Here is an 18,668-nt window from a genome sequence, read left to right as displayed (position 1 = left end):
CATAATTCCAGCCTGTCATAACCAATCACCACAATCCCATCCTGTTATCGCTAATCACCACTATACCGCCCTCCGACGCCCACCACGACGCGATCACCACGACCCATCTACGGCTACCGGGGCCGCCATCACTGCTATCTCCACCACCACCATTCTTGCCAGCTCCCGCATCAAGGCCTCCACCAGCGACCCCAGGTGGGGTCAGCATGGCCACACACCTCCACCAGTGACCCCAGGTGGGGTGAGCATGGCCACACACCTCCACCAGTGACCCCAGGTGGGGTCAGCATGGCCACCCCCCCCCCACCAGTGACCCCAAGCGGGGTCAGCATTGACCCCACACACCCCCACCACCCGATAAACATGCTCACGAACACTGGTGCTTCTCACAACAGCTCACCTGATCAATCTTACATATGCTCAGCACTTCTGGTACAGATAGCGCTCAACACTTGACAGCCCGTAAAGGTGCTACCAGTACAAACTCAAGACAAACAAGGAGCCAAAGGGAACAAGCAACACAGGCCAGTCGTGCTCCGCGCTACCTGTCAGGAACTTATCCTCAATAAGCAACACAGTATTCGTGGAAGAAACACCTAAGAGGTTTCCCTTGGCGATCTTTCAAGACAGTCGTATTGTCTTACACAATATGGCTAATCACCTTACTAGTAAACCTAACAACCACTTTAATATTGACTCGTGTTACAAACGAGTATTTTTAAATCGAATGTATAAACCTAACCAAAGATTTTGTGTATGTGAGAGGGTGTGTGTGGGGGGGGGGTGTGGAGGCCAGGCCTCAGTGAGAGGGTGTGGGGGGTGGAGGCCAGGCCTCAGTGAGAGGGAGGGGGGTGGAGGCCAGGCCTCAGTGAGAGGGAGTGGTGGAAGCCAGGCCTCAGTGAGAGGGAGTGGTGGAGGCCAGGCCTCAGTGAGAGGGAGGGGGTGGAGGCCATATTAACACTCACACAAACCTAGATACTGTACCTAGCTAGAGTTCCGTCACGCTTCTAGGTCTGATATTTAGTCATTCCATATTACATGCTTTAATAAATCCGATTAACTAACAGGAACTTAACATACAAGTGTCACTGATTATAACACTAGCTCAAGATACTTATGTTAATTTATATATTATCACTAATCTCTATACACAACAGCTTCCTAAGCTTTACTAATTACTCCATTACGAAATGCCCTCGTTAGTGACACCACGTGGAGCTAATTACCCAGCTGTAGCTCACACCTCAATAACTCGGGTGATTAAGGCTCGTCATCATCTTAAAAGGTAACATGATATGACCCATCACTACGGGTGAACTTGTCTTGGAAACTGGCGAGAGGTTCGTCCTTAACCACCAGGGCCTGGCCCGACCACTTGCACAACTGGGGATTGAACTCAGACCTTGCAGCAAGCAAGGCCTTCACAGCACCGACCAGTCTTAATGGTTGGGCGTAGGGGGTGAGGTATATGGGGGAATATGTGCCATACATGTCCATGTCTGGGAGGACACCGGCAGGTGTGGCCTGTGTCCCACACGCCCCCTGACTCACACCCTCACAGACAAGTGGATGACTGCGACACATGATAAATATCGACACATATATAAATATCTTATTCCCCTCACCACCTGGTGAGGGGAATAAGAACACGGCATACCGGTAGTGACTTATAGGAGGTGGCGAGCCTTACCCACGGTGGTGGGCGACCAGGGTGTCCTGGAGGCCAGAACACCACCTCCACAACAGTGAGACATCAACACACCTCCACAACAGTGAGACATCAACACACCTCCACAACAGTGAGACATCAACACACCTCCACAACAGTGAGACATCAACACACCTCCACAACAGTGAGACATCAACACACCTCCACAACAGTGAGACATCAACACACCTCCACAACAGTGAGACATCAACACACCTCCACAACAGTGAGACATCAACACACCTCCACAACAGTGAGACATCAACACACCTCCACAACAGTGAGACATCAACACCACCTTCACACACAAGAGCATGGTCGAGGTCTAACGTAACCTGTAGACACACTGAACAGTGGTGTACCCGCCGCGGGTGTACACATCCCGCCACGTGCCGCCCTCAAGTAGCATGACGTCATAAATAATGCCCAAACGATAGTTAATTTTGCCGCCAAATCCCTTATTAATGACTGAACACACTTTACACACGACTCCCAACTGATGAGGTTTGAACACTTCTCAAACTGTGCTACCAATCTCACTACCAAGTGATTCACCCACGAACTACAAATATCAATAATTGCCAATTAAATCTAAACACCAGCCTTAAATAAGGCCTAACTATACACTAAATTCTTATATAAAAATATTGATTTACACATGTAAGAATACTGTGTATCAGAATACTGTGTATCAGAATACTGTGTATCAGAATACACAGTATTATGAATGATGAATGTGTCTTGGGTCGCTGCTCAGACGAGCACATCTGAGGGCGGGCTCTTGAGGTTATCTGGAGATGATTTCGGGGCTTAGCGTCCCCGCGGCCCGGTCTTCGACCAGTCCTCCTTTTTGTTACCCCCCCCCCCGGGAAGCAGCCCATAGCAGCTGTCTAACTCCCGGGTACCTATTTCCTGCTAGTTGAACAGGGCATCAGGATGAAAGCCTCCATCGAGGATCGAATCCGGAACCTTAGGACTACGAATACCGAGCGCTGTCCACTCAGCCGTCAGGCCCCTGACTGTTCCCGCATATTGCCCCGGCTGCGCTTTACAAATATATTCAAGAAACAAATGAGAGCAAATTTGTTAAGACATAATCGTCGTTCTGTAAAATAATGGTAATTTAGACATTTGTGTTTTCACGACATAGAACTAATTGGACGAGAGTTACTTGTCAGTGATATATCAACCCACTTATAAATTGGATCTACATTCGCAAGCCTCCACAGTTCTGGAGCCGTGCCCAGTTCTAATGACGTATTGAATAATAATTAGAATACAATCACCCGATAACACAATCAACAGTCAAACCACCAACGGGTGCAGGTCTTATCAGCATACCCAGGTAACTACTGGAGTTGTAAATCCATCACCCGTGTGGAGGTGGGTACTAATTACCTTGTTAGTGAGAGCCAAGACAAACAGGGGGGGGGTTAGGGTCCCACACGCCCCCACCCGCAGCTGGCGACGCCGCCCGTCGTCACCCTCAGGGCGCCTCAACCACTCAACCCTGACTATCATCCTCCCACAGCGTGTCAACCAAAGTCGACCACAAGTCAACCACAAGTCGACCACACAGCAGCATTTGTATATTAATCCGTACTCTGTAATAAAAAAATCCTTTTTTCTCTAATAAAAATTAATATTTTATTATATAACTTTGGGTATAGTTAGATCTATGTTAGGTTGGTGTTTATATTCTGACGGCGCGTGTTTATATTTACAGGACGTAGATGAAGGGTTTAGAGAGCTGCGCGCTGAGCACTACGAGTGAACTACTCTTCCAGTAAAGGCCGGACGTAATCACTTAAGATAATTACAAATTGTATTTCATTCATCAACAGAATAACGGCTATTGAATTAATGAGCAATTTGCTCACACTAACAGCCGTGACCCTAACTGCCGTTATGGTTAGCCATTCCTCCCGTGTGCCTCTACCACAGTACTCACCTAGTTGTGCTTGCGGGGGTGGAGCTTTGGCTCTTTAGTCCCGCCTCTCAACTGTCAATCAAGACTCCTGAGCCTATTGGGCTCTATCATATCGACATTTGAAACTGTGTATGGAGTCAGCCTCCACCACATCACTGCCTAATGCATTCCATCTGTGAACTACTCTGACACTGAAGAACTTCTTTCTAATGTCTCTGTGGCTCATTTGGGTACTATTTTTCCACCTGTGTCCCCTTGTTGTTGTCCTCCCGTGATAAATTGTCTTTGCCCACCCTGTCAATTCCTCTGAGAAATTTGTAGGTGGTGATCATGTCTTCCCTAACTCCTCTGTCTTTAAGGGACGTGAGGTTTAGTTCCCGTAGCCTTTCCTCGTAACTCAATTTTCTCGCAACAGCAGTTAGCGTAGTCGGCTCACAACCGAGTGATTGGTCCTGGGTTCGATTCTTGGGAGGCTTGAATATCTAACTGGTATTCGACGGAGATTTTAAACCTTCCTCTGAGCACTACTGTCATCAGCCTCCTGGTCTGGCCGCTAGAGCTACAGTCTCGTATTTTCCACCCAAGAGCTCCCCAGTTTCAGTGCCATAAAGACACCACAGGTTACACTGCTCAAGAATTTGTCAAAATTTGTCTACTTCTGAGATGGAAAAAAAGCTGTTTGTCGTGCATTTTAATGAACATAATTCCAATATAATTTTTAAAATTGCTGATTAGCTGTTGTTGTATGTGTGTGGTAACAAAATCTAGCTTGACTAAAGTGGTGGACGCAAAACGTTTTTCTCCCAGGCTGCAATGATGGACACAGTGACCAGTCTCTTATTACACAGTGGCAATTACCTCTCGCACGACTATCTCACTCACACAGACCACACCAGCACTGTGAGCCCCGCACACCCATGTCTGTGAGCCCCGCACACCCATGTCTGTGAGCCCCGCACACCCACATCTGTGAGCCCCGCACACCCTCCACAACACCAACAACCTTCAGGTCGCCACAGAGCAGCCAATGATCATCGGTTATGCACCCCAAAACTGCTTCATGTTGTCACACGTTTCCTTCATATGGGCTGCATAACCCAATGGACTTAATGCCCAAAACCTCGCCCATTATGCAGCAAAACGGCGTTAAGACTCGTCTTGGGTGAAAACTAAGAGCTGGTCAACAATTCCGTTCTCAGTGACCCAGAATTTGTCACGAGTTGACCTCATTTGTTTCAGAAGCCTTTGGGCTGTAGACCAGTGTTAACAGTTTCTATAGTTCATTATATACGGCGGTTGCTTAGTGTTGCTCAAACCCCCTGGGTAGGCTAACTGCCGTCCAGTCGTCAACCAGTTGAAGTTCTTCGTGAGCCACTTGAAGTTCTTCGTGGGCCAGTTGAAGTTCTTCGCGAGCCAGTTGAAGTTCTTCGTGGGCCAGTTGAAGTTCTTCGTGGGCCAGTTGAAGTTCTTCGCGAGCCAGTTGAAGTTCTTCGTGGGCCAGTTGAAGTTCTTCGTGGGCCAGTTGAAGTTCTTCGCGAGCCAGTTGAAGTTCTTCGTGGGCCAGTTGAAGTTCTTCGCGGGCCAGTTGAAGTTCTTCGCGAGCCAGTTGAAGTTCTTCGTGAGCCAGTTGAAGTTCTTCGTGAGCCAGTTGAAGTTCTTCGTGGGCCAGTTGAAGTTCTTCGCGGGCCAGTTGAAGTTCTTCGTGAGCCAGTTGAAGTTCTTCGTGAGCCAGTTGAAGTTCTTCGTGAGCCAGTTGAAGTTCTTCGTGAGCCAGTTGAAGTTCTTCGTGAGCCAGTTGAAGTTCTTCGTGGGCCAGTTGAAGTTCTTCGCGGGCCAGTTGAAGTTCTTCGTGGGCCAGTTGAAGTTCTTTGTGAACCAGTTGAAGTTCTTCGTGAGCCAGTTGAAGTTCTTCGCGAGCCAGTTGAAGTTCTTCGTGGGCCAGTTGAAGTTCTTCGCGGGCCAGTTGAAGTTCTTCGTGAGCCAGTTGAAGTTCTTCGTGAGCCAGTTGAAGTTCTTCGTGAGCCAGTTGAAGTTCTTCGTGAGCCAGTTGAAGTTCTTCGTGAGCCAGTTGAAGTTCTTCGTGGGCCAGTTGAAGTTCTTCGCGGGCCAGTTGAAGTTCTTCGTGGGCCAGTTGAAGTTCTTCGTGAACCAGTTGAAGTTCTTCGTGAGCCAGTTGAAGTTCTTCGCGAGCCAGTTGAAGTTCTTCGCGAGCCAGTTGAAGTTCTTCGCGAGCCAGTTGAAGTTCTTCGGCGTTTTTTCGCTTAACTCGAAAACAGTAACACTCTCCCAAAACACAAGTAAACCATGCTTGTTTAAATGCAAGTAGGTAGTGTAAACTATTAATTACTAATAAATAAAGCTATAACATCTAGCCGAATTAATCTCCTATAAACAAATCCACAAGGGCCGTGATGAGTGTTCGAACCTACGTCCGGGATGATCCCAGCAACCCGTCCTCGACCCAAGTCCAACATCCAGCGGTCGACCCCACAGACGCATTCATAAATTTTTACATGCTGTTCATTCAAAACGGGAATTTTCTCAAATATAAATTAATAATATAATATATAAGCATATTGTGCATATGTATAGGCATAGGTTAGGTTAGGTGTTTAGGTTCTGTTGGCGATTATTTGTATTTGTAGTACGTGGGTGAAGCATTTACAGCGTTGTGGTTCGAACAAAATTCGTCAGTGAAGCACTTGTTCCGGAAGTTTTCGGACCCCAGCAGTTGAGTCGTGTGTAAACCGTTTTTCATTCATAAACACCTGGGGGTTTGGCGGGTGGATGGAATCACTTATGGGTCTTTGTTTGGAGGACGGGATGATTCCAGACGCCTTAGTCGACTGCGCCACGACATGGTTAACCATGTCGTGGCGCAGTCAACTATGGCGCGTCTGGGATCATCCCGGACGTAGGTTCGAACCCTCATCACGATCCTTGTGGATTTGTTCAATTGATGCATCATGCTATTGTGATTTTTGTGTGTAATCTCCTATACGATCACTTATGACCCGTCACTACTCACACCTAACGCTACATAAACAATTTTTTTTATTTCCATAGCAAACAATATCCCTCCTCCAGGATGAATCTGAAGGCAAGACCAAGAGACCATCAATTATCATAGATCACATTGTGCATATTGTAAGACGTCCCTTGGGTGAAGTATAACATTCACAGGTACAAGGCTTCTTGCCAAAGGTTGGCATATATTCGCGCATTTCTTTTATCTAGATAACACTTACAGTACACTAATGACGCCACAGCTGTGCTATCGTGGAACTCTGTACGGTTGAAGAAGATATCAAGGACATTCCATATTCTTAATTACCGGATCATCTGGACAAAATTAAAGAATAATCTAGCAAATAGCTACTAAAGACGACCCCAAGCAGCTGCTAAGTGATGAGGCTGGGCGCTGAGAACAGGAGCCCGACTAGATACCATATGAAGAGGAAACACTACTGGGTTCAGAGGAGAAAAACTGGTTTGTTGACATTACGCCAAACCTGCCACGGACAAAAAAAATCAAACGAATATCATTAGCTTCGTATGCAAGGTTGGCCAACATTAGAACTGTCTTTAGGAACCCGAAGACCTAGCCATTGAGGACCCTGACCACCACATACGTCAGACTAGTTATGGAATATGTGCCACTATAGTGAAGTCCCTCATCTCGTTCAGCACTAATCTAAGCTGAGGATAGTTTAGATGTAAGCCACCAGACTAGTCCCAGAGCTGAGAGGTATAAGTTACGAGAAAAGACTAGACTTAAACCTCGCGTCACTGAAGGAGAAGAAACAGAGTAGACATGATCACATCTAAATTCTCACAAAAATACACGTTAGTGATAAGGCCAGACATGGGAGGTACACGTTAGTATCAAAATGAACCACAGAGACATTATAAAAAACTGTCCTTTTCCAGAAAATGTACAAATGTAAAAGTTAAGTAATGAACTGGTAGGGTAACTCCATACATAATTTCGAATGTAGACATGGCCGTATCCAATAGGCCTTGTAACCTATACATCGGTTAATTAGCTTTTGAAATGTGGGACCGAAGATTCGTAGCTTATCCCCGCAAGTACAACTAGGTAAGTGCGCGTACACGCACGCACGCGCACGTAACAACACAGCTGTTGAAGAAAATATAAGAGTCAGGATTTATAACTTTTTGGGTTAATATGATCAGGTGGTGACAAGAGAGCTTCCCGCCGCCCCTTCAAGAGGCCGCCCAGCCTTGTGTGCTGGCAGACACACGAGACGGTGGAGTGAGACCCGCCCACACCCTGCTGCTGCTGCTTCCCGCCCACACCCTGCTGCTGCTGCTTCCCGCCCACACCCTGCTGCTGCTGCTTCCCGCCCACACCCTGCTGCTGCTGCTTCCCGCCCACACCCTGCTGCTGCTGCTTCCCGCCCACACCCTGCTGCTGCTGCTTCCCGCCCACACCCTGCTGCTGCTGCTTCCCGCCCACACCCTGCTGCTGCTGCTTCCCGCCCACACCCTGCTGCTGCTGCTTCCCGCCCACACCCTGCTGCTGCTGCTTCCCGCCCACACCCTGCTGCTGCTTCCCGCCCACACCCTGCTGCTGCTGCTTCCCGCCCACACCCTGCTGCTGCTTCCCGCCCACACCCTGCTGCTGCTGCTTCCCGCCCACACCCTGCTGCTGCTGCTTCCCGCCCACACCCTGCTGCTGCTTCCCGCCCATACCCTGCTGCTGCTGCTTCCCGCCCACACACAACACTCCCCACGACACAAATATTAGTTCAGTTCCTGAGCCCATTAATTACCTCTGTAACCCTCTCCAGCACCGCCCACGGGATGGGTATGGGGTGCATAATAAATGAAAGAAATTAATTAATATCATTTAATCAATCCTTTCTGTAACAGCGTTGCTGTGGCGCAGTAGTCTGCGCAGTCTGGTCACAACTGGGTTCACTTCCTCGCAGCAGGACAAAAGCGTTTGAACAACGTTTACTTTCACCTGATGCCTCTATTCCCTAGAGCTAAATAGGTACCAGGAAGTTAAGCAGCTGTGGTAGGTTCCATCCTGGAAAAGGTCAGTAGTTGGGCTTCGATAACCCAAACAGGCTTCCTGTCCCTGACGACAAGAAGCGAAAACTTGAGCTGAACACCAGAGCATCATTTGGAACACTCAAGATACAGCTTCCAATGAACTCCTTTTTTTGCAGATTACAAATCGTCTTGGGATATTGCAGGAGGGAACCGGGCAGTGTGGCCACCCGCGGCCGTGATTCACCCGCAAAAACACCTTACTCGTAGCCACAGACAAGTGAGAAAGATCGCTACTTCATATAATATGCTTCAAGTGACGCCGGTGCGGGATAAAAAGTGTTGCTTTTTAGCAACGCTTTTTACTAGCACAACAAGCGCGGTGCTTTTGTAAAGCCCCGCGCCACAGCCGCGCGCACCTGCTGATAACGTCAAACGAATTCCTTAGCAGGCAAAGTCGACCATTACGACTGCCATCCCTGGCACCAGGGCGGCAAGCCTCTAGTACAAATTTAGTGATTCTGTATGTACAAGAATGTGTACTGATGCATGCACGCGCGTATAGATGACCGCATGCACACGCCCCCCACCCCACCCCCACACACGACCCCCACCCCACCCCCGCACACGACCCCCTCCCACACGACCGCCTCCAGTCCCACACACACACATAGTACGCGGGCTGAGAGGTATGAGCTACGAGGAGAGACTACGGCAATTAAACCTCACATCGCTAGAAGACAGAAGAGTTAGGGGGGATATGATCACCACGTACAAGATTCTCAGGAATTGACAGGGCAGATAAAGACCGGCTATTTAACACAAGGGGCACACGCACTAGGGGACACAGGTGGGAAGTGAGTGCCCAAATGAGCCACAGAGATATTAGAAAGATTTTTTTTCGTGTCAGAGTAGTTGACAAATGGAATGCAATAGGCAGTGATGTGGTGGAGGCTGACTCCATACACAGTTTCAAGTGTAGATATGATAGAGCCCAATAGGCTCAGGAACCTGTACACCTGTTGCTTGACAGTTGAGAGGCGGGACCAAAGAGCCAGAGCTCAACCCCCGCAAGCACAAATAGGTGAGTACACACACACGACCCCCACACCACCACACACACTATAACAGTGATGCACAATGAGACGCCTACAAAACATTACAATGGTTTACAATACAAATCCCAAAGATGAATATCAATCTGGTTTATAACATAAAAAAAATCCTTTTCATTCTAATCAATTTAATCTAAGCTCAACTTCTACCACCACTCAGGAATAAATATTGAAGCAGTACCAAGGGATCGAACCCACGCCCCTGAACTCCTCAGCCACACGCGGGTTCCACGCGGCCTCAAAATATATTCATAAATTAATGTTCTTGTGAGTTTCGTGGACCGTTAGTACTCTTGCCGGTTCCAAGACGGGCAGATTCGCCGGACGATCCACGAGGTCTCGTCCACCTGTGAGAGACGTAGCACCACCAGCCTGAGCCCAGCCTTCAAGACCAGTTAGGCATCAATGGCATTAGTTCAAGAGTAAGTGTGTGGGACAGATAAATGTGGAACAGGTGAATGTGGAAGGGGTGAACTGGGATGGGTTAATGTACAACTGGTAAACAAGTATGAGTGACAATGTTGGTGAAACTAGCCGAGAGATGAGGAACATTAAGAGCTATATGGTGAGCTCTTATACTATATGGAACTATAGTAATGAGGACTGGAGGCTTGCTATATGAGCACATCACACTTCCGGGCCCCTGGCCGGTGTCGGGGAGGCGCTGGCTGGCTGGCCCGTAGCCAGCCAGCTCTGGTACCAGGGCACTCTTCCTGGTAGATGAGTGAGGAAGGTGCCGAACAAGCACTAGTTACTGACGTTGAGCTAGCTCTCACCGACACTTTCCGCCAGTAGTAGTATGAGAAAGTAAGTGTGTGCGTGTGAGTGAGTGAGTGAGTGAGTGAGTGAGTGAGTGAGTGAGTGAGTGAGAGTGAGAGTGAGAGTGAGAGAGAGAGAGAGAGAGAGAGAGAGAGAGAGAGAGAGAGAGAGAGAGAGAGAGAGAGAGAGAGAGAGAGAGTGACGGGTGCGCTGTTTAAGTGACAGTTTCCCCTAGGGTGGTGGTGCGAGAAAGTGTCGAGTGTGAGGTGTGTGCTATGGGGGATTGTGGAGGGAGAGTGTGGGAGACAGTGATCAGGTTGCGAGCGGCCAGGTGGAAGTTGTGTCACCCTGCAAACACTGTCCTCATCTGACGCCACCACACACACACACACACACACACACACACACACACACACACACACACACACACACACACACACACACACACACACACACACACACACACACACCTCGACCACAACTCTCCCTTCCTATAACAATAACAATAATAATAATGTCAATAATAATACAAATAGTAATGATCATTAGGGCAGCAAGTGGGTGAAGCTACAGGTGTGAAAGCTGAGGGCTCAGGCCCTGATCCCTGGAGGTGCCAGGCCGGATAGTGACCTACGAGGTGCCAGGCCGGATAGTGACCTACGAGGTGCCAGGCCGGATAGTGACCTACGAGGTGGCACATTCTACCACTCCACTAAGGCAGTGGACACGTTAATAAGCTGGTGCACGTTATCAAATCATTGTAAATCAAATATTAGTTATCTACATTTGCCTTTATGTTAAAATGAGTTCAATGCTAATTATAGCTTTTAAATTTAACGCAAAATTGTCAAGAAATAGTAAAGGTAAATAGGGGTAGTAATAGCCTGATGGGTCGTCGGACCAGACGTTAGTCGTAATTAATGATGAACTTAGCCTTAGACGGGCGACAAATAGTCATGTGAAATTGGGTTGTCTCATGTTGTGTACAATGTGATTACACACTAAACAAACTACAAGAACAACATAATCTGTGTGCCAGCAAATTCAGGTTTTGATAGCTTGTGTGAGAGCACACAGTATCTGTCACGCCCTGAACATGTCTTCCACCACGGGCCGCTCCTTACATACTTCACTCAACCTGTTCTCTTACAAATTACGTCTGAATTTGCCCGTATGGCCGAAAATGGACGTAATTTCAATCATGAAAAATAATTGAAAATAAATTTAGGATTTTTATTTTCCACAACAGCAAGTTAAGGGACCTCTGGTAGGTTAGGAGGGCAGGATGTTCTCCTGAAGTTTCAAAACGTCATGAAAACAGTTAATTGAAAGTTTCCTGTCCTAACCTAACCGAGTAAGCGGGAGGACTCAAAATAGAAAACGGGACAGTACGTCACTTTCTTGAGCCGATTTCATTTCAAATTACGTCCATTTTTGGCCATAGCGCGCATACGGGCGAAAAGCAACGTAAGTTAAAGAGGACGGGTTATAAAGCACCAGTATTCCCCGTGTGCGACTAATCCCTCCCCCTACCACCATCTTTCTCTACACCTACTCTTAGGCAGTGATGTGGTGGAGGCTGACGTACTCCATACACAGTTTCAAATGTAGATATGATAGAACCCAGTAGGCTTAAGAACCTGTACACCTGTTGATTGACGGTTGAGAGGCGGGACCAAAGAGCCAGAGCTCAACCCCAGCAAGCACAACTAGGCGAGTATACCAGGGTAGTGACCACCAACATCGTCCTCTACACGTGGGTAGTGACCACTAACGAGCACAAAAACCCTACAGTTTCCGGGGCTGGTCACATATTAGACAAGAATGTTGACCTTTGTACCGTGGCCGGTGGAGGCGTGATCACGGGGTCAAAGGTCACCTCAGAAGAGGAGGAAAGTTTACAATTCTCTATATACCGTATACAGAGACCAGATACAGAGAGAGAACCATTCAATAGAAGCAGAGAACCCATACTTGTGAGGCCACGACTTAAACTGTCATATTATATATATATATATATATATATATATATATATATATATATATATATATATATATATATATATATATATATATATATATATATATATATATATATATATATGCGAACAAGCCTGAATGGTCCCCAGAACTATATGCGACTGAAAACTCACACCCCAGAAGTGACTCGAACCCATACTCCCAGGAGCAACGCAACTAGTATCTACAGGACGCCTTAATCCGCTTGACCATCACGACCGGACAAAAGGAAGTGATAGCCGAAGCTATTTGAACCACTTCCCCGCCGGCACTCGGATGGTAATCTTGGGCATAGCATTTTATCAAATCACCTCATTCTTTGGGGCACACGTGAGGAACACAAATGCGAACAAGCCTGAATGGTCCCCAGGACTATATGCGACTGAAAACTCACACCCCAGAAGTGACTCGAACCCATACTCCCAGGAGCAACGCAACTGGTATCTACAGGACGCCATAATCCGCTTGACCATCACGACCGGACAAAAGGAAGTGATAGCCGAAGGCTTGTGCCAGCCCGTCCTCCTAAGGTTCCCCAACGTCAAGAAACTGTCGTACTAATGTGGCCTTAACCTAACCTACCAGAGCAGCCCGTCCCCTTACAAATAAGGTGGCCGTTCACTCGTATGCGCAACGGCCATAAATTGTCGTAATCCAAAATGGAAATTTATTTTCCAAATGAAATGGATGTTTTGGGTCCTCTGGTAAGTTAGGAGGGCGGCAAGTTCTCCTGAGGTTTCAACATGTCATGACAATTGTTAATTAAAGGTTTTTCTCTACTAACCGAATAGACTAAGCCAAGGGACCCAAAACAGAAAATTGGACAGTATGTGAATTTCGCGAGCCGCTACCATTTTCTAATACGACGATTTTTGGCCTTAGGTAAAGTATATGTCAAAATACGACGTTGTGTTAGGAGGCCGGGTTGGTGTGCTCCATGTGCTAGCGCTGGAATTGCGCCTTCTGCCAGATCATTAACTTTTTCCTGATTCCTGTAGCCGGTTTCCTCTTGTGGTGTAGTTCCCTTCTGACCTTGCATTCCTATTCTTTTTCATTACCTTGCACTTGCTGGAATTGAATTCTAACATCCATTTGTCTGCCTCCTACACCTTTAGGTCCTCCTGCAGCATCCTACAATCCTCCTCAGCCTTTACTCCCATCATTATCTCAGCATCATCTACAATGATAAGTAGGAACTGCCCCTGTCGCGTAAGCCATTTACGTCGATCAATGACTAATGGAGGACCAGGGACGAGCCGCCCCACTTACTACTGCCTTCCATTCTCGCATTTAAGTTCCAAATGTAACTCAGTTTCCTTTTTGTCGGGTACTCCTTACTCCTGTTGGTCCCAGCCAGCTTGCTTCTCTATTCAACCCGTTCTCGCACTTGCTTATAGTCAATATTTGGCTTATGAATAAGTGCATATGTGACAAATTTTGTGAATATTTGAGTTTACCTGAAAAGCTGAATAGAAAACCACAACCTAACCTAACCTTCTTGGTATGTTAAGATAAGCATTTTATGGCTTCTTAATTACCTATATTGATATTAGTTTTATAAAAATAATAAAACAAAACGAAAACATCTAAATAAATTGTAAAGTAACTCAGATATTGTCAAATTGTGTATAAAATCTCTATTGTTTAATAAAACTGAAATAGAAGAGTTAGTGCCTTGAAAAAAATATAACTTGGAAGATATCATATATGTACTTATTCATAAGCCCAAAATTGACTATAAGCAATGTCATATATGGACTGTCTTGTGCGAGAGCGGGTTGGTCTATTGCATATTGTAACCTTTCGTGAGGAACAGTGAACTAGGCTTTTACTTGCATATTTAACTGTAGTCTCAACAGCCCCTTCCCTCCTCCCACTTTCCTATCCTCGTGACTTATCAGGCTAGTCTGTCACCACTTCGCACGAAACACGACCTAACTATAACGACTTTTAAATATCGTTATGATGAAGTTTAAGGATTCCTGTCTGCCCACTCTCTTTAGTACCAGTACCACCCTCGCCCCTCTCTTTAGTACCAGTACCACCCTCGCCCCTCTCTTTAGTACCAGTACCACCCTCGCCCCTCTCTTTAGTACCAGTACCACCCTCGCCCCTCTCTTTAGTACCAGTACCACCCTCGCCCCTCTCTCTTGTACCAGTACCACCCTCGCCCCTCTCTCTTGTACCAGTACCACCCTCGCCCCTCTCTCTTGTACCAGCACTACCCCCTTATGATAACCCAGGGTTGCCAGTCGTGTTGAGGACGCCACGTAGCTGAGCGCGACGTCTCTCCTTCACGGTGACGTTGGCTGTACTGCACGCTACAACTGGTTCCATCAGGTGCTTCCTCCCCGACGATTAACAAGAGGCCTAGTCGGGGACCGGGCCGCGGGGACGTTGAGCCCCGAAATCATCGCAAGGTAATCGGTGACTACGATGCTGGCAGAAATGGGTGGGAAGTAGGAATGGGTAGAGGAATAGTGATGGGATGGACAGGGGGCAGAGAGTGGTATAATGGGTTGGAATAGTGTTGATTTTAGCCCAGAAAAACTAATGCACGTGGAAGGAATGTGGGTAATAAATTACACGTGTCAAGCCAAACACAAAAACCCAGAACTTAATATGAAGCGCACACAGCGCCACCCTCCAGGACGGCCAGGTAGTGAACTACTCGTGCAGTAAACACTGTTTTAATTGCCTGAAACCTTATCCTCAAGTGTTGAGCCCTGACTCTGTGCAGGCTCCTTGATGTGGGGGTACAGTACCTGGGTGTGGGGGGGGTACAGTACCTGGGTGTGGGGGTACAGTACCTGGGTGTGGGGGTACAGTACCTGGGTGTGGGGGTACAGTACCTGGGAGTGGGGGTACTGTACCTGGGTGTGAAGATACAGTACCTGGGCGTGGGGGTACAGTACCTGGGTGTGAGGATACAGTACCTGGGTGTGGGGGTACAGTACCTGGGTGTGGGGGTACAGTACCTGGGTGTGGGGGTACAGTACCTGGGTGTGGGGGGTACAGTACCTGGGTGTGAAGATACAGTACCTGGGCGTGGGGGTACAATACCTGGGTGTGGGGGTACAGTACCTGGGTGTGGGGGTACAGTACCTGGGTGTGGGGGTACAGTACCTGGGTGTGAAGATACAGTACCTGGGCGTGGGGGTACAGTACCTGGGTGTGAGGATATAGTACCTGGGGGTACACGTACCTGTAGCAGGAGACCAGAGGAGCCCCAGGGTCTTGAGGGAGAGGGTGAGAGGCGGGGACACCTGTGGGAACACCGCCTCAGTGTCCGGCTCTCCCAGCAGGAAAACCCGGGTGTCCCGCCGACGGAGGGCGCAGCAGGCGTGGCTGCAGGTGGAGACGACGAGGCGTGAGGGTAGGGCGTCGCCCCTCAACACCCGCTTGACCTGCAGGTGCGAGGTGAGGGCGCCCACCTGCTCCACGCGCGCCGTCACGACGTGGCGCGCAGTCGACGCCCCCGCTACGCTGCGCTCACACCTGACCCACTCCGCGCTGTCCTCGGGCACGCTGCGCGCCGCATGCGCCGCCCTGGCTCGACCAGAGCCTCCAGGAGGCCGCCGTGGCCCTCGACGACCCCGGCGCTGCTGTGGCACACCTGCCGCAAGCAGTGCCAAGGTCAGCAGCACCAGTGCCACCCTCATTCTCGCTAGTTCTTGCTGCCACAATCGTCAAAACACTGGGATCACCGGAGGCGGGAGTGCCTGGAGGAGTAGCGTGAGGAGCGCGTGGTGGCGTGGGTGGGCAGTGCGCGTGGGTGAGGGCGGTGAGCAGGGTAGTGTGTGGTGCGGCCGGTGCCCGCACGCTGACTGGTGAGACCCTTGACCAGGCACCCGCCCAGCCCCGCCCACCCCGCCCCCTCGCCTCCACCCTCAGCCCCCTCTCCCTTCCCTCTACCTCGTCCTGTACTTCCGATTGGTACTGTTCCACCTGGTACTGTTCCACCTGGTGCTGTTCCAGGCCACACAGTCACAGCACTCAACTGGGCTGCAGGCCAGTACACGTCGCCACGGATCACTCAATACAGCTACTGGGAGGGCAGCAAGTGCTGTTATTGCTCATCAACCTGACGGCAGCACAACTGATCGGAATATAAGAGTTAGTAACTGGGCATCCACAATGCAAGCTGAACTGGCAGCAATTCAGCGATAAGACCCATGTAGGTTCGAACCCTCATCACGGCCCTTGTGGATTTGTTCACTTGATGCATCACGCTATTGTAATTTCTGTGTGTAAATATATGTATATATAACATTATTAATTGTGTAACTAAGTTCCAAGATTGTCACTTGCTTAGCTAAACGAACTATGGGGATTAGTTCCTGAACCGATTATGTGCCTCTGTAACCCTTTCCACCACCACCCACGGGATGGGTATGGGGTGCATAATAAAGATTGGTCTGACAAAGACCTTTTGTGCCTTCTGTAATCCTTTTTTTCGCTACCGCTCACAGGATATGAGTATGGGGTGCACAATAAACTAGACTCATCCGACTACAACCATCAATCAATCAGCGGAACAGGACCCTGTATCCCACCTCTACAGGATACATATGTGTAATGACAAACATTTTTTATACCAATTAAAAAATTTCCATAGCTAATCAACACAACAAATAAATATATCTACTATTACAACTATATTTAAGTGGTAAAATAGATTATTAATAATAATAATACAATACAAGTAACACTATTGCGAGTTTAGACAACATGACAATGTACATCCCGTTCTCGCACTTTCTTATAGTCAATATTGACTTATTGAATACGTGCATATGTGACATACTAATTTATTGTGAATATTTTAGTTTACCTTGAAAAGCTTCATAGAAAACACCGACCTTACCTAACCTTCTTAGTATATTAAGATAAGCATCTTATTGCTTCGTAATTACAATTATTACTTAACCTATTATAGGTATAAGTTAAGTAATAATTGTAATTACGAAGCAATAAGCTGCTTATCTTAACATACTAAGAAGGTTAGGTAAGGTCGGTGTTTTCTATGAAGCTTTTCAAGGTAAACTAAAATATTCACAATAAATTAGTATGTCACATATGCACGTATTTAATAAGTCAATATTGACTTAAAGTGCGAGAACGGGTTGCAACGTATAGACTCAGTAAGACACTTAATCATCTCGGACCACCTCAAAGATTCCAAACTGTACTGGTTGGAACGGAGACGAGACAGATAACGTATAATGTATACATTGACAATAGTGAAAGGTCAGGTTATAAACCTGGACAATAACATTACAACGCACTGGAGTGAGAGATGTGGCAAGTAATGTAAAATAAATACAAAGTCAAGTCAGGGTGTCATAAGCAGGAAGAGAGAACAGTGTAAACACCAGAGGTCCGCCACTCTTCAATATCCTGCCAGTATATATAAGAAATATTGCTGGATCAACTGGGGGAAGTTTTCAAGGGTGAACTTACGTCTCTACTGAAGTTACTGGATCAACTTGGTCACTTACACCGGCTCCCACAACATTCCTTACACTCTCCCTCACTGCCATTTTTTGTCCTCCTCTTGCTCTCCTCATCTCGTCATCCTCTTTGTTGCTCATTCCCTCATTTTTCACTTCCTATCTTCGTTACATAACCAACATAACATCAATCGTGTCAAGTATTTCTTGAGCAAATTACTTTTACCATTTTATACAGACATGATATGTGAGTGATATAATCACCCCGGCTTAGCGTTTTCTCCTGGTTACCTTACACAATATGTGAACACAGGTTTGTATTACATATTACCATCATTGTGATCATTTAGGCTTTCCGTACACACAACTTTTTTCATGTCTGGAAGGATGCGGGAAACTGAAGACAATAATATATAATATTAACAAAAGATATCATTATGAAAACCCCATTTATATATCTTTTTCAACATGGCGTCGTCAAGACGCACAATGTAAATCTTGATGTTGTTATTACCTGCGCTGGAAGGTGGCACTGGTGCCAGTGTTGTGTCTTGGTGCTGCTCCTGTTGCTGGAGCTGAGGCCTCCAGGCTTAGTGTACACGTTAGTGCTTTATGGCGAGTGTAACATTGTCATCTTCACTCTCACTCTACTCTTCTTGGCAATG

The 18,668-nt window shown here is 47.5% G+C and overlaps 1 protein-coding gene across 1 annotated transcript in view; it reads left to right on the top strand.

Moving 5' to 3' along the window:
* Positions 1-5,903, top strand: part of LOC123770851 (golgin subfamily A member 6-like protein 22) — a 24,895-nt gene extending 18,992 nt beyond the window's left edge. The window contains exon 3 of the mRNA XM_069306061.1: positions 4,982-5,903. Coding sequence (XP_069162162.1) covers positions 4,982-5,903 — 922 coding nt within the window. The remainder of the gene's footprint in view (positions 1-4,981) is intronic.
* Positions 5,904-18,668: the final 12,765 nt, after the last annotated feature.

Source organism: Procambarus clarkii, chromosome 56 (genome assembly GCF_040958095.1).
Source record: "Procambarus clarkii isolate CNS0578487 chromosome 56, FALCON_Pclarkii_2.0, whole genome shotgun sequence".
Taxonomy (NCBI): Eukaryota; Metazoa; Arthropoda; class Malacostraca; order Decapoda; family Cambaridae; genus Procambarus; species Procambarus clarkii.
This window is presented reverse-complemented; position numbering and strand designations above follow the sequence as displayed.